Genomic DNA, 17,427 nt, shown 5'->3' on the forward strand with positions numbered 1-17,427 from the left:
TGGTTAGCACCGTCGCCTCGCAGCAAGAGGGTTCCTGGTGTGAACCCCAGCTGGGTACTCTGGCTTCCTGCCATCATCCAAAAACATGCATGTTCTCAATTAACCCTGCGAGTGAGCGTGAGCGTGCACGGTTGTTGGTTTCTGAGCAGCTATAGAAAATGGATGGGTGTTATTGTGACTCTAATGGGATAAATATGACCTTTTTCTTTGAATAATTGAACAAAAATGAGTTAAATTTACAATAAACAGAGCAGCATTGAGTGCAGCTGAAGGTTTTCGGTGTCACCTGTCAGAGCTGCCAAAGTTAGAAATGAAGAATTCTGAATTAGAAATGTTTCACTTTAAATGTGTACAAGGCCCTCATATTCAGCTGAAATGACTTATGAGAAATAAACTATAAATCTGTGGAGTTTTCTGGAAGGATGAACAAATTCATCCAAAGACTGTTCCCTGATTTGGTGTTTTGATGTTACTGATCAGATCAGAGAGCTTTCTGACATGTGATCCAAAGTCTTCACTGGTGTTTAGTTTAGTTCTGAGCTGATGTCTGTGAAAGGTTTAAGAGATGATTCACATCATGTGTTTTTTCTAACTTACAGAACTTAAAATCAAACCCACTCTGACAGCAGACAGAAACATCATACCAGCAGGGGGCAGTGTGAAACTGACCTGTTCTGTGAAGGATCCTGCAGGACTCAGTTATGACCTCTGGAGACGTACCTCATCTGAAGATCAGACCATACAAGTTAATGACATTGATGGAGTTTTCAGTGTCTCAGAGGGAGGAAAATACGTCTGCAGAGGGATTAAAAGAGAGACTAACTTAGTCACATCTATGAGTGACGCCGTCATCATTTACCAAACTGGTGAGTTTAGAAATTTAATTTGGAATAAAACATCATGGAATCTGAGAACAGGAGAATATCCATTTTGAACACATTATTAAAAACTATCAAATGAATAATTCAATCCCAGGATTTGACCTCATCTACATGAAGAAGAACAAGTTTTAGTTTGGTGTGTAAGAAGAACAAGGTTCCATCCACAGCCAGTGGATAAAAGGTTAAAGATCATTCAGCTGTGAAACTTTCTTATGATGAACTCTGTTGGAGGGAAAACAGCTTTAATTTAATTCCACATTGTTACATCTGTTCTTGTTTCATTGTGACTTTGAGGTGTGTAAACTGAAGCTCCAGAAACTTTGCAGATGTTTAATTCTAAAATCAGCCTGCGGTTATGTTAAAATGTCATTTAAAGTACTGGAGTCACACACTTCAAGCTCTAAACACCTGATGAGTTCCCTCATTGTAAACATATCACAGTTGTTTTAATAATTTACCATAAAGCAGAGCAACTAAAGCTGAAAACAGTCCTGTGCTTCTGTGTTATTTCTCACCTCTTTTCTTTGTGTCCTAACTGTGTTTTTGGTGTCAACAGTTTCCGACAGAATCACAGTGATCCTGCAGCCCAGCTGGGCTCAGATATACAGCGGTGAGACCGTCAGCCTCAGATGTGAGATCCAGGGAGCTGATTACAGAGGGTGGGAATATGAATGGAGACCAACCAACACAAATGCTCCAACATCCAGTGAATACAGGATCATCGCAGAGTCCAACAGCAGAGAATACAGCTGTAGGGCCAGAAGAGGCTATCTCTTAACAGAATGGAGCGAAGGCTTCACTCTGAAAGGGTCACGTGAGTTAAACTGTCCACAATTCATCATGAAATATCATGTTTTTATGTGTTTCACTGATTTAGAAATGACGAAGGAAACATTTCTCCGTCCAACACTGATCCAGCTGCTGCCAGGAAGCTCAGTGATGAACTGATTTATTTTAGTTTGAGAACAGAAAGAGGAGACAGCACGCAGGGAAGTGGAACATTTGAGGGAAATAAGTGGATGAGGCTAAAAGAACTGAAGCTTTTATTTGTGTATATTTGTTTTTATTGTTAACCAGAAATATTTCAGTCTGTTAGTAATATTTAAACAAACTGAATCAAGTCACATTCTGATTAATTAATTTAAAAAAATCTGAACTCAACAGCAAGTAAACCCAGAGCCACACTGACAGCAGAGAGAAGAACCATACCAGCAGGGGGCAGTGTGACACTGACCTGCTCTGTGCACCGCTCTGATGGATGGAGGTTTGACTGGTTCAGAGGTGGGTCAGCCTATTCTGCAGCTCAGCCCGGAACAAACAATGAAGTCATCACAGTGTCACAGGGAGGTCTGTACCACTGCAGAGGAGGAAGAGGAGGAAGAGGAGGAGGAGAACCAGGTTTCTACTCAGAAGTCAGCAGGAAAGTCACCATTGAGGAAACTCGTGAGTTTATTCATTTGTTCTGAAATAAAAGAAGTTTTCATCTGTTTCTCAGTCATGTAGAAAAGAGCATTTTGGTCCCAACAACAAAAAGAACATGAATGAAACAATGATTATATGACAGTAACTCCTACTGATACCTCTGATGTTTGAGACTCTTCATGTTTTGTTCAGATTCAACACAAGAGTGGCAGAATCTTCTTCTCTCATTTATTACATCTGGATTTCCTTAATCTCTTCTTGTTCATCAGTTTTAGAATTGAAACACTTCAACACTTGAACTTTCTGCTCTTTGTGCTGCTGTTAAACATCATGAAAAAGCACTGAACAGGATGGAAATAAAAACTGTAGAAATAACTGATCAGTAAGTCAGTAAATACTGAGAAATGTTGCTCCAAAAAGCAAACAAACTACAGTTATTTAAATGTTTATGAAGATTTATGAAATAAATACATAGATGAACAGTGTCAAATAACAGGAAATAGAATCAAAGCATATTTCTGTTGGTTTTCTGTGTGTGTTGGTCTTCTAACTGAATATTTTTATGTGAGCAGTTTCCATTAAGGCCACAGTGATCCTGCAGCCCAGCTGGGCTCAGATATACAGCGGTGAGACCGTCACTGCCAGATGTGAGATCCAGGGAGGTGGAGGAACTCAGTGGATGTATGAATGGAGACGAACCGGGTTAAATATACCTCCAACATCCAGTGAATACAGGATCAGAGTTCCTGACAGTGGAAGATACAGCTGCCGGGGCAGAAGGGACCAGCTTTTTCTAACACAGTGGAGTGATGTCATCACTGTAACTGTATCAGGTAAGTTGGACATCTTTCATCCACGTGAACACTGTGTATGTGTGAGATTCATCAAAAGCAAGAAACACTTCTTCCTCTAATAGCATCGCTACCTTCATGGCATTAAAGTGAAACCGTTACGTTTTTACTTTGATGATAAAAGAAGTGAAAAGCAGCATTTTAACTGACTGTCTCTTATCCAAATGGAGTGATAATCATAAAAAATGTCCTTTTCATTATTTTATGAGGGACAGAAAGAGCACTGGAAAGCTTTACCCAAGTAAAAGTGCTTTTACTTCAAACATCAGGATAAACAGATGTTGCTGAAGCAAGACAACACAGAGCTGCAGCTCATAAACCAGCATCCAAAGATCTGTAACCAGACAAGAGCTGCACAGCTTATCAAAGCACGCACACAAAAGCCTGTGAGCATCATCAACACAGCTGCTGCTGCTGCCTCACACAAAGCTGAAATTCAGCTTCTGCAGCTGACTTGGACATGATTGTGCAGGTTGGATGCAGAGTTTCTGTAAAGCAGCCGTCTCCACTTCTGAAGCAGCACAGCTGAAGCTTGATGAAGAAGCCGTCTCCTTTCTCTGACTGGAAGATGAATCAGTTCTTTAAATGCTGTCATTGATTTTCTGCATATTCAGCATCAGCTTCAGCTGAATGTGAGCCTGATTCAGATTCAGTCACGTCTGCATTTAGCTTTTCTTTTCCTTTACAGACAGAAATATAATCGGTTTTGTTGCAGCAACAATAGTTATCATCATCTGTTTCTTCCCTCTCTGAGTTTGTTCTGTTTAAGGAAGATAACAGGAAACATTTCTCCACCCAACACTGATCCAGCTGCTGCCAGGAAGCTCAGTGATGAACTGATTTGTTCCAGAGAAGAGGAGACAGCTCACAGTGAACTGTAACATCTGATGGACATGAACTGAGAGGACGAAATCATTTCAATTTATATTTGTGTTCAACTCCTTTTTCTTTCAGTTAGTGAAGAATAAATGAGAAATAATTTGTGGTTTCGTAGTGAGAAGGTTTGATATTTTTATCATTTCTATTGGATGGATGTGGTTAAATGAGTCTGTGAATGTTTAAAATGTGAATATTGTAACAAACTGAATCAGCTGAATCACTTGTTCTCTCTTTCCTCTGAACTCAACAGCAAGTAAACCCAGAGCCACACTGACAGCAGAGAGAAGAACCATACCAGCAGGGGGCAGTGTGACACTGACCTGCTCTGTGCACCGCTCTGATGGATGGAGGTTTGACTGGTTCAGAGGTGGGTCAGCCTATTCTGCAGCTCAGCCCATAAGAAACAATGGATATAAAGACCTCACAGTGTCACAGGGAGGTCTGTACCACTGCAGAGGAGGAAGAGGAGGAGAACCAGGTTTCTACTCAGAAGTCAGCAGTGATGTCACCATTGAGGAAACTCGTGAGTTTATTCATTTGTTCTGAAATAAAAGAAGTTTTCATCTGTTTCTCAGTCATGTAGAAAAGAGCATTTTGGTCCCAACAACAACAAGAACATGAATGAAACAATGATTATATGACAGTAACTCCTACTGATACCTCTGATGTTTGAGACTCTTCATGTTTTGTTCAGATTCAACACAAGAGTGGCAGAATCTTCTTCTCTCATTTATTACATCTGGATTTCCTTAATCTCTTCTTGTTCATCAGTTTTAGAATTGAAACACTTCAACACTTGAACTTTATGCTCTTTGTGCTGCTGTTAAACATCATGAAAAAGCACTGAACAGGATGGAGATAAAAACTGTAGAAATAACTGATCAGTAAGTCAGTAAATACTGAGAAATGTTGCTCCAAAAAGCAAACAAACTACAGTAATTTAAATGTTTACAAAGATTTATTAAATAAATACATAGATGAACAGTGTCAAATAACAGGAAATAGAATCAAAGCATATTTCTGTTGGTTTTCTGTGTGTGTTGGTCTTCTAACTGAATATTTTTATGTGAGCAGTTTCCATTAAGGCCACAGTGATCCTGCAGCCCAGCTGGGCTCAGATATACAGCGGTGAGACCGTCACTGCCAGATGTGAGATCCAGGGAGGTGGAGGAACTCAGTGGATGTATGAATGGAGACGAACCGGGTTAAATATACCTCCAACATCCAGTGAATACAGGATCAGCAGAGTTACTGACAGTGGAAGATACAGCTGCCGGGGCAGAAGGGACCAGCTTTTTCTAACACAGTGGAGTGATGTCATCACTGTAACTGTATCAGGTAAGTTAAAAATGTTAAAGTTACAGCTTTTTAATCCAGGGTTACAGACTTCTTTTCTATCTGTTCTGTCTCTCTCCATCAGATAAACCCTGGTCTGTCCTCACTGTGTCTCCATCATGGCTGAGTCCTGGAGCCTCAGTAACTCTGAGCTGTCAGGTTGAACATCCGTCTGCAGGATGGAGGTTCTACTGGTATAAAGCTGTTCCTGATCCGTCTGAAAGCTCTTACAGCTATGAGCTGCTGCCTGATAGCAACAACGGGACTGAACATGGTTCCTACATCATTCATGGACAGACACACACAGCAGGATATGTGTGTAGAGCTGGGAGAGGAGACCCAGTGTATTACATTGATTACAGTCGCCCAGAGATTGTCTGGTCTGCAGGTCAGTTTGTTTCTGTCCTCTCAGTGAGCAGAAGGGATGCTTTCACTGTGAATAAATCACTTACTGTATCAGTTGCACTAACAGACAGTTAAAACACACTTTGTGTTGTGGTCAGGCAGATCAGCTTGTTGAAATGTGTGCGCTGATGTTCAGATGAAGAACAAAATAAACCAAATGAATATCTGTAATGAAGCATTGGTTATGTTTCTCTCTGCTTTGGTGAAATCTCATCACATGTTTTTCAGATCTTCATCCAGCAGCGTCTCTCACAGTGAGTCCTGACAGAGTTCAACACTTCACAGGTGATCCTGTGTCACTGAACTGTGAAGGAAAATCTGCTGAGTGGAGAGTGAGGAGGATTACAGAAACAGGATTCCTGTCACACTGCTCTGAGTCAGTATGGGGGACAATGACTGGATCCTCATGTAACATAGAGTATCTCTGGTCTGGTAATAATGTGTTCTGGTGTGAGTCTGGATCAGGAGAGTTCAGCAACGCAGTCAACATAACTGTGCCGAGTACGTTATGATAAATGTTCTTTTTCTTTCACTTTGTCTTGTATTTAAGCATCACATCATTAACTGTACCTGAGCATGTCATATCCATACAACATGAACTTTCTCGGTGAGCATTTGTCTCTTGATCCTGCTGCGTAGTTTGCTCTTAAGGTTCACTGGAAAACAATTTGGTTTGCTGTTGTCTTACTTTACAGGAGAGCTTGAAGTTTTAATGTCACCTTTCACGATTCAGAACAACTACTTTGTGATTTATGACACTGTAGACAGTGTTATATCTTTGTTAAAAGCTGGTAACACACATACGGTTTGTAGATGCACGAGATCAAATTTCAGCCAATTCAACTGTGTGAGTCAGCTTTGTCTAAATGTCTGCACCAGCTGATCTCTGACAGAAACCTAATGTCCTCTGACTGTTTTACAGGTAATAATTCTGGAGTTATCCTGGTGAGCCCCGTCCATCCTGTAACTGAGGGAGGTTCTGTCAGTCTGAGCTGCAGACGCAGAGGACAAAATACACTTTCCAATGTGTTTTTCTATCACAATGACACACTTCTTCAAAGTGACAGCAGAGGGGAGCTGAACATCTCTGCAGTGTCACAGTCAGATGAAGGTTTCTACAAGTGTGGACACTCAGGGGAGGTTTCACCACAGAGCTGGATCTCAGTTAAAGTTGAGTAGAGTTCAATTATTTGATGCTTTTAAAACTATTTTCTGTTTGAGAATAACAAGCTAATCGTTACATTTCTGCTTTTGATTAAATCTTGAAGTCCATTTTCCAGGAATAATTGTCTGAAAAGCTTTATAGAAATAAGTTTAGTTCATTTTTTAACTTTTTTTTTTTTTTATTGAAGCTGTATCCAGACCTGAAGGCTCTTTGTTTCCTGTGCTGATGGTCGTTGGACCAATTATTGGACTCATATTCATCGCTCTCCTGCTCCTGCTGTGTCGCTGCAGACGATCCAAAGGTGAGAGCTTTTTCTTCTGGTATCAGATGTTTCATTCTTTCATTACTGAAGGACATCGATGCCTCATGAGGACATAAACTGGAACAGCAGTACAACAACGTACAACACAAAACCAGCTTTTTATTCTTTGTGAAAAAGGTTCTGCTACAGAGCAGACGGTCGACCAGGATGAGACCCAGCAGCAGGTTTACTCCTCTCTCCTCCATGGTCAGTCTTTCAGCTTCCTCTGAAACTCAGTTTCTAATCGCACGATGACAGAATATCTTCATCCATAACATCCAGTTCTCCAGGATGACGTATTCTCTCTGCTGCAGCTTTAACACCGTCGAGTTAAATCAAACCAGGACATTAACACGCGATAAAGAAAGAAATGCTCTGAAGAAATCTTTAAGTTTAAATCAGTTTCACACACATGAGGCGGCTCGTTTAACTGTGTTGTGACTTTTTCTGACCTGCAGGAGATCTTTGTGTCTATGAAACAGTCAGAGGAGGTGAAGCCTCTGCAGATGGTACAGTTTAAACTTTGACTATAACACTCAGCTGCTGGAAGTTTCTCTTCTAAAATAATTGTGATCAAAGTTAAAGTCAATGATGACGTTATTGTTTCAGGTCAGCAGGAAGGTGATTACGATGATGTTGCATCTGTGATCAGCCCAACGATCAGAGCGGGAGGAGTGAGTACACAATCTATGAAAAGTGATCATTCTCATCAATAACCTGCACAGATAAAACAGAGGGCGTGTGCTTCTCCATATTTCCACATGTGCATGTTAACAGGAGAACATGATGATCAGGAGGATAGAAGAGGACGGCTCTGACTACTATAATGTGAATCCAGATTCAACCGCAGCTATGAAACCTCAGTGAGAACTATTTATCTGCTGATAAATACGCTGGGGGACCCACCATCACCCAAAAAACTGTGTTTGTGTCACCTTCATCATTTCCACCTATGACTCAACCACATTATCAGACGCTTTAAATTCAATTTAAATGATTTTATTTGTTTCTCTTTATATTCTTTAATGTATTTTAATGCTTCTTCCACTCCCTGCTGCAATGCTTTTATTTTATGTAAAGCACTTTGAATTGTTTTGTACATGAAATGTGCTATATAAATAAATATGATTTGATTTGACACTGGGTACAATAGAGGATATTTTGATGGGAACTAAAGAAGCATTTAGTTGATGCTCTCCTTCGAAGAAAACGCTCAGGACGTTTCATTTGTTTAAATCTTTTTATATTATAGTTATATTGTACATCTGTTTCCTTCAGAGAATTCTCTGTTTTATGTGCACTTAGATTCAATTAATATGAGCTAAAAATGTGCATTTGTTTGAAGTCCTCGTTTCTTTTCACGACATTAATATGAATAATTTCCCAGATTAGACTTTGTGAAGCAATTTCAATATCAGAAATGAGTTTGATCCCACAAATGTTTGCTGATGAGTCAGGATGTCAGATAGACCCTGACACATAACTGTGTCTGTGTTCCAGCTGTTTGTTGTGATTTAGTGTCAGGTCCATGAGAGGAAATCATCAGCCGAAGAAGAGCAGCACAGATGATGAACTGCACTCGTGCTCTGGCAGCAGAGCTCCTTAAATTAAGCCGCCACTTCATCAGGTGCATCTGTTAAATCTGACCACATACGCAGAGACGTGTTCCTTTAACTCTTATGTTTAAGTTAAATTAGAATTAATAGTATTGAGATAACATTATATCTTTGTGTTAATGAATGTGTGTCTTTTGTGATTATTTAGCTTCTTCGGTCAGACTGTGATTGGATCACATTTTTCAGACCTGGCAGTGTCGGAGTCTTTAGAAAGTTCATTGGTTTAATTGTCCTATTTTTTTAAATGGCTGCACCTGTAAATGTGTTTCTTGTTCTTTAATCTCCCACCTTGATGTGAACTTTTTTTCACTTCTTTTGGAAGAAAATAAAGCTCTTATTTCTTTGAACTGTGGTCAGTCTCTTTTTAATCTTGCAGGACACAAGCTGGGTTGTAACAGTGACATATTAGACATTCTGAAATCCATACTGAGCTGCCAGAGTGTCTGCATGCATGGTGCTGGGTGTCATTTCAAAACTCATCCAGATATAGTTTGGATCTGTCATTTAACGTGTACCATGCCCATCTACACTTGCTGTGTCTGCCTGTGTCGACTCTGGAGACTCCAGACCTCTTTTATCCAAGATTATGCCTTGCGGTGAACACCAAATCTTAATTTTTAGTTTGCATAGGGCATCCCTCCCCAACAAGTTAAGGGGAGTCTGATGTGATACCCCGATTGGCATCCTGATTTCATTTTCCCCTGTGGAGATATGCACGGGGGCGGTCATTTGTACTAGCTGCTTAATTCCCGAGAATCCTATTGTCTCAATAAATTTATTTGACATGGGGAGGTGTGTGGCATAATGTTGACTTACACAAGTGTAGGTGGCTCCAGTGTCCACCAACATTGTAGTTGGCTCATCCTCGATTAGAACCTGCAGCATCGGTTCTTCATCAGCTCCCACCATTACGACTGGAAACTGACCCTCCCCTCTAGGACTCTGTGGGCACCCCTAATAACCAAAGTTTGGACTCACCCATGGGCCTGCCAGGCCACTTGATCCACCCCGCGGGGACTGGCCACGGTCCTGCCGCAACTTCTGGTTTCCTGATGCTCGCGGACATCTGTCAGCAAAATGTCCCAACTCGCCGCAGGCCCAACATGCCCCCGAGGATCTTCGTCTTACGGCTGTGCCTCTCCTGTACCCTCGGTAAGGTCGAGGCTGGCTTTGTCCTCCTGCACGTGGTGTGTATGGTGGTTGCGTGTAGGCCTGAGGTGTGACGGGTTGAAAGGGTGTAGAGGGTGCAAAGGGTGGAGGTACCTGTTCAGTGGTCCCCGGTGTCATCAGGGCCTGGCCTCCCACCTTTGGTCCTTCCAGCTGCATCTGTGTGAGTTTCCTCTGCAAGTTCTTATCCTGCTCCTTCCGTTTCCGTTCACTTTGCCTGTATTTGTCAATAGCATGCACAACATTATCCCGGAATGCCGCATGTGTCATTGATTTCAACTTTACCACATCCTCCAGCCTCGCTCGAACTGAGTCGGGCATGGCTTCTAGGATAGAGTCTCTGAACACAGAGTTGAGCACTGTGTTAGGTTCAATGTCTTGTTCCAGTTCTTGTTTCCATCTTTCCAACTGGCGTGCAACGTACGCCGCTGGATTATCTGTATCCAACAGTGTGTCGCTCTTTAACGCTTTTGGATCCGTTTTCGTAGGATACTCAGCTCGCAGAGCTCCCCACAGTGCAGGTCGATGTGCATCGAACCCAATTCCATCTGCTCGATGGCCCACCATCCAGCCATTCATACTGTTTCTCAAAATGCCCTCCATGGTAGTAGTTCCAAAACACCTTGCCCACACTGCCTTGATGTCTCCCACAGCCAACAGTTTACCCACAGTTTCTTGTTCAAAAGCTCTTATCCATTTGCTTGCACCTGTGTGAATGTCCGGCAGTCTGGCAACCAGCCCCGCTAGGTCGAGCATCTGCCACGGCACATACTGTCCCTGCATCCCATTCACCAAAATCGGATAATTACCCGCAGTATATTTCTGTGGTGCATGAATATTTGGTCGGTATCTTAAATTAAACTCTCTGTCCCTGCCGTTTCCCTGCTGGCCGGGTGGATTCTGTTCCTGAACCTGCTTTTCTGCTTGGTTTATCTCTTGCTGTTAATCAACCATGGAATGAGTATGCTCTATCCAATATGAATCTTCTGCCAGTTTCCCCTCATATTCTGCATAACAGTCTAAAACCTGTGGTGTCTTCCTGGCCGTACTACAATGTTTGGGAGGCCTTTCATGTAACATGGATTTTTCTTGTGACGTCCTTTCCTGTAGTATGGACTTTTCTACTATGGGAGTGGTGGTACGATCTAGGTGTAGTGCTTTTTGGTGATCTGGGGCCTGTGCCGTTGCTGAAGCTGAGGCTGTTGGACTCCTAACCTCTACAACAGATAGTGGTTTCGGATAACCTGAAGCCTGGGCTCATGTTAAAGCTGTTGGACTGCTGTGTTCAGTACAAGATGAACATTGATCACATGATGGTTTTTGATCTGACGCTGCCTGATAATGTGGGGGGTTTCCCCTTGCAACCTGATCTGAACCACCAACAGCGCCTGGCTCAGGAGCTCCCTGACTGCTTGAAGCCGCTGTTTGTGGTTCAGGGCGTACATAAGGTACTTCCTGATTTTTCATTTCAAAATCTCCTTTTATGTTCATCACCCCTGACAGTGTTGGATATAGTCCTGCAGACTCATACTGCTTGACCTTCTCCACTACCGGCTGTTCCCCCCTCAGTATGGCTACGCCTTCCTTCAAATTCCCTCTGTAACAACGACCTTCAGTTTCAAAGAAATGCAAAATTTCTAATTCAAGCTCCCTCTTTTTCTGTCTCTTTTTGCTTTTGTTTTTTGATTTGTGGTCGTTGATTCTTTGTTCCATAACTTCACAGACAGCTACATCGAAAGTGCCATCCTTTGGCCAGGGTGGGAACATATTTTTGGTTCTTTTTTCCCATTTTTGAGATAACTTTTGAATGTCTTTGTAACGTCCTGGATGCCTAGCGCTAACGATTATTGTTGGTGTTACATCCATCGTCTCACCTAGTTAGTTCCTTAGAACCGGGAATAATAATTATTATTATCCCTTACCCCCCCCCTTTTTATTTTATTTTTTTTCCAAACAACTTTTGAAGATCAATTTAAATTAACTAATTATTTAACTCTAATGCTCATTTAATGCTCGGCTAAATTTAGCTTGGATGCAGCTAATTATTGGATTGAATATTATCAATGCTACTGTTAAGCTAATTTAGCTCGTTGCTATTTTGATTCCTAGTTTGTAGTTAAGTTCTTATTAGCTTATTGTTAATGCTATTGTTCGCTATCCAATGTCAATTGATGTTGCCTTCCTAGCCGTTGTAAATGAATGCTAACTTATTGCCAATTAAGATTTAACCCAATATTTGCCTTATTGCTTTTGCTAATCAATGCTAATTGTATTTCTGATCAATGCTAATTATGGCTAACGAAATGCTAACAAATGCTACTAATGCTAACCAATGCTACTTATTGCTAATCAATACTAGCTTCCTTGTTGACCAATGCTAATTGAATGCTAATTATGCTATTCAACGCTAGTGATTGCTAATCAATGCTAATTTATGCTAGATAATGCTAGTTATTGCTAATCAATGCTATTGATTGCTAACCAATGCTAACAATGCTAGACAATGCTAGTTATTGCTAATCAATGCTATTGATTGCTAACCAATGCTAATCAAATGCTAATTATGCTTTTTAATGCTAATTATTGCTAATCAATGCTAATTTATGCTAGACAATGCTAGTTATTGCTAATCAATGCTATTGATTGCTAACCAATGCTAATCAATGCTAATTTATTGCTAATCGAAAGCTCTGTTAATGCTTACTCAAGGCTTGGCGCTGCCCCAACCCTTGCTCACACCCGGATGTTTCTGATCCAATCCACCCACAATGTCTCCCCACCAATCCTAGATGATACAATGCACGTCACGGCTACGTCAATTTCGACCAATGAAATCTGAACACACCTCTAAATCTAACTCCAATGAAACACGTCTAAGACACGTAACTTCTAACCAATAAAATCTTAACACACCTCTAAGCCTGCCTCCAATGAACCACGTGAATTTCTAACCAACCAAATATGAACACACCATTACATCTACTTCCTAGACTGCTATTAACTCCTCCCAAGCATAACAATTGAACCAGACATAACAATTGAACCACACCCCAACTCAAAATGGCGTTTGTCACACTTTTTGTTACAAGTTGAGAAAAAGGAGGAAATACAAACTTTCAGCTGGACAGAGAAGAAATACAATTTAACACAGAAATAACAGTTGCACTATTCTTCACCTCGAAATGGCATTTGTTAAGAAAGAGAAAGAAATACAATTTAACACGCTGTGGACAGGGAAACTACAAATCAGAAGATACAGAAACAATGCATAAGCGAAAAACTTTCTTTATCAGGAATGTCACATTCAACTTGACTAGAGACAGAAACTCTCCTCTAGAATTGCGAAACCCTCATTACTCGACTGATAACAACTCCGCAATTAGCACATTACCTAAAGAAAACTAATAATTATTACAGTTTAACCATAAAGTGCCCCTGGAAGACACAAGGAAGGAAAGTGTGATCACACACGAACATTTGCAGCAGCAGGAAACTGTCAAGGACAGAGCCCGCGCCTTCACACCAGCCTCGTGAACGCGCAGCACCCTCTGTCCCCCTGAAGGCCAAAACACCTTCACTTGCCTGTTGAGAATAGAACTTTAGAAACTTAACACCAATCACAGCAGTATTCAATAATTCAATAATAACCAGATGCACGCAACGAAAATACAGAATCTTAAAGAAATAAACACTCAGCGTTTAAAACTCACAGCACATTACTGCAACAACTCCTTATCTCCCCAAGTTATTAATGTGGCAACTATAACAATTAAGCAAATTATAACAATGAAGCAAATCTGAGTTTAACTTAAAATGCTACGAATACTCAAAAGTCAAGGGATGATATGAGTCAGATCCTTTTTTCTTTTCTTCTCTTTCTTGATTCACACAAACTAGCAGGACTCCACACACATTGACACACACATTGACACACACATTGACACACACATTGACACACAAACAGAGACCGGTCCTACGCACCCACACCAAGTCAGTCGATCACCAAGTCGGTCGATCAAAGTTTTGTCAGTCACCGTTCAAATCTTCACATTTTTAAATTATCAATTTCTTTCATTTATACTTTTAATTTTTCAGGAGATGTTGGTGTCGGCAGTATATGGAATACAAAATGTGTTTTCCCTACAAGCCTTGTGATATGGTTTCTTGACCAAAGCAACAGATGCTGACGTGTACTTTATCAGCTTCGCTGTGACCGCTCAATAATAATCTCCTGTGGCCAATACATAAACGAATTTGAACTTTCTTCTAAATGTCTTTATACTGAGGTCTCGGATAACTCCAAAGAGTTCTAAGCAGATATATAAAATGATATAAACATATATACTTAAAATGTGCTCCTCATAGAACTGGATTTTTTCATTTCAGAGTTTTTTTTGAAAGCCTGATTGATTCAATCGTTGAACTTTAATGTTCGCCAGTCAATCAATTATCAGTATTCGTTTTACTCCTTGACTAGTGAAAATAATTTTCACGTATGTTTAATGAGTCTAGTGTACCCCGTACTCCCGTCAGTGTTCCTCCCCCCAATGCATTGAAGGATGGCTGATAGAATGCAAGAGGTACTATTGATCGTCGCTCAACAACCTACCCGCTTCTTTACAGCTATTAATTAATCCAGTTTGAATTCATCCGATTCACAATTGGCCGGAGCGCAGCGACTATAGTCCTTCTTAATCACCAACAAAAAAATACAATACAACCACACAAGCCAGACCAACTGACCACAGCTGTCTGCTTTACAACTCACATCAGCTGCTGTTTACCCAATTTTATCCCAATTCACACATATGGCACCTCTTGGCCCAAAATTTCCCAAACAATTTCAACAGCCCCCCTGCGCAGAGGTAACAATGAGATGCTCACCGAATATACTCGTCCTTCTCCCGTGTTCTTTTAAATTTGTGGAGCTGTCGGAGGCCCGTCACCTGTACACCACCAACAGACACCGCCGCTTTCAGAAAAAAAAAGGAAAAAATATGTCGTACCTGCAGGCTTAACGACTGATCTCGGCTGTCGGCGCACAGAGGACGCGTCCCGTCGGGCTCCAGCTGCCAAAATCTCACGCACTCGGGGTCACCATTATGTTGTGGAGAAAATAGGGCCGAGTACACTGTCGGTCAGCAGTCCATTGGGGAATTTATTGAACAAACCGTCACAGCAAATGTGCATACAGAATGTACAAAATGTCCGACGAGCTCATTTTGGGACACCCTTTTATACCGTTTTATCATAACAAGTGTACGTGGCCCTCTCTGGAGGCGCCTAGCTTTCGCAGTTTATCATAAACACGCTCATTCTAACTATCAACAATATTCATATGAACCAGTCAACAAGGCCCAGGATGTAACTAGGCCAGAAGTCATGAGCATGTCATGACATCCTTCTCCCACACTGTGCATTCAGCTTATTTATTCAACTGTATGACCGCAAAAAACTGGAGGAGTTATATTCTGAAGTTTTACCTATAAGTAGGGATACACCGATATTTGGATCTGATATCGGTACCGATATCGAAGAAAATTTCAGATCGGGTATCAGGGACGATGGGCTGATCTATATCAGCTTATTTAATTATTTTTCCCCCCTTGTCCTGTCCAGCATTGGCATTCATCCAACGGCCTTCTGCCCCCTCCAGTGGTTGAAAAACTTTTTAAATTGGGACTACTACTACTTTTTTTTTTGTTTGTTTTTTCTAGAGAAGCTATTTTTTTGTTCAGATGCTTTTGTAAAGGATGTTTAATTCCCATCTGCACTAAACTATATAAAGAGCTGATTGCTATTTATTTTGAAAGTCCACCAACCAAACTAGTGAAGCTGTTGTTTTTTACTCAATTTCAGCTCCTTTCTCATTTAGTATTTTGTTTTGCATTGGATTTTGAATCCCTAATTGCCCCAAATGAACCAGTTACACTTGTTATATTTTTATGGTTAAGATTGCGGATCGGTGCATCCCTACCTATAAGTCTTGTTTGGTTTTGCTCCGTCTGACCTTTTGGTTTAATTACTTAAAGGGGTGACTGTGACATAATCTTATTTAACTTATCACCACAAACTCTTCACCTGACTATTCAGGCATATTTTTGATTTGTATGAGCTTTTTTTTTTTAAATATATCATTAAACTGTACACATGGATGCTCAGCTGATCAGTTGTATTAAATGTTTTACTTCTGTGTCGAAACTCTTTGCTTATTTACAGATGAGATTTTTGGACCAAGCAAAAGAGGGCTGTTAAATCAAGTGATGGAGGCTCCTCCCACATATCATCTGTACAGACTGATGTGATGAAGCATCAGATCCCGTCTGCGCAGCTGTTCTCAGTCCACCTGGGGGCAGCATACATTCACAGAGAAGCACACTGACATTATGTGAACGTTACACAAACATCACATTCTTCTGCAAGAGCATCAAAAAGGAAAAACCTCAGTCCATCTAAAAGTTGCTCGAGAATAATATTTACAAGACAATCATTACATTTCATAAATTATGAGGCTAAACTAAAACTCATCCTTTCAAAGATAAATCTGAGACTGACTGTTATGACCCTGCTCTGCGAGGGTTAGAGGGAAGTTACATAAAAGATGTCCAGGTGGAAAGTTGGGATTTAAAGGTTCATCAAGGGAACAAGGGGAACTCAAATTAATAAATAATCAAAACATAAAAGAATCTTCCTGACTCCAAACTGCACACCAAACCATGGCTGCCTGTTGAACGACTCTCTGCAGGATCCTTTCATAGAAGGAGGTGCGCCATCAGAAGGGTAAAAAGAGCCAATCCTGAGTGGGTGATGACACATTCGACTTTGCATAAAGGAGGGAGGTTGAGTCACTTCTCCAGAGGCCTATAGGGCCGAAACACTGATTTTAGAATCATCTGAACAACTGGGTTAATCTTAATATTTAAAAGTATGATTCAATGTTCATGTAAAATCTATAGAAATACAGTCCAGATAAAGACAGACGAGAGAGATACTGAATGAAGCACGACTATCAGAGCAGTGCACAGAAGATATGCAGAAGATAAGGCCATGACTTGTGGAGTCCCCCAGGGGTCAATTCTTGGACCTCTTCTTTTTAACTTGTATATGCTCCCTTTTGGTCAGATATTGCAGAACTTTAACATCAATTATCACAGTTATGCAGACGATACACAACTTTATGTGTCTCTGTCACCGGACGACTGCGGCCCAGCAGACGTACTGTGTCAGTGTCTGGAGGAAGTAAACACCTGGATGAGAGAGATATCTTAAATATCTCGAGACTCGGGACCTTACAATCACTGACTGAGTTGGAAACCTCGGAGTGTTGATAGACTCAGATCTGACTTTCAGCAGCCACATCAAAGCTGTCACCAAGGCAGCTTTTTACCATCTCAGAAATATCAAC

At 40.9% G+C, this 17,427-nt stretch overlaps 1 protein-coding gene and 1 long non-coding RNA gene across 2 annotated transcripts; both read left to right on the forward strand.

The window, feature by feature from the left end:
• The first annotated feature begins 835 nt into the window (after positions 1 to 835).
• On the forward strand, positions 836 to 6,414 carry LOC142369509 (Fc receptor-like protein 5). Its single transcript, XM_075451853.1, has 8 exons — positions 836 to 866; positions 1,438 to 1,695; positions 2,046 to 2,324; positions 2,876 to 3,136; positions 4,284 to 4,556; positions 5,108 to 5,371; positions 5,454 to 5,756; positions 6,002 to 6,414. Exons 1-8 carry the CDS (start codon positions 836 to 838, stop codon positions 6,283 to 6,285), a joined length of 1,953 nt encoding a protein of 650 aa, XP_075307968.1. The 3' UTR covers positions 6,286 to 6,414.
• Positions 6,415 to 7,299: 885 nt separating this feature from the next.
• Positions 7,300 to 9,202, forward strand: LOC142369263 (uncharacterized). The gene is made up of 4 exons (XR_012767557.1): positions 7,300 to 7,446; positions 7,698 to 7,748; positions 7,849 to 7,913; positions 8,017 to 9,202. It is a non-coding gene; the product is annotated as an uncharacterized LOC142369263 (long non-coding RNA).
• Positions 9,203 to 17,427: the final 8,225 nt, after the last annotated feature.

The sequence above is a fragment of the Odontesthes bonariensis genome, chromosome 19, assembly GCF_027942865.1.
Source record: "Odontesthes bonariensis isolate fOdoBon6 chromosome 19, fOdoBon6.hap1, whole genome shotgun sequence".
NCBI lineage: Eukaryota > Metazoa > Chordata > Actinopteri > Atheriniformes > Atherinopsidae > Odontesthes > Odontesthes bonariensis.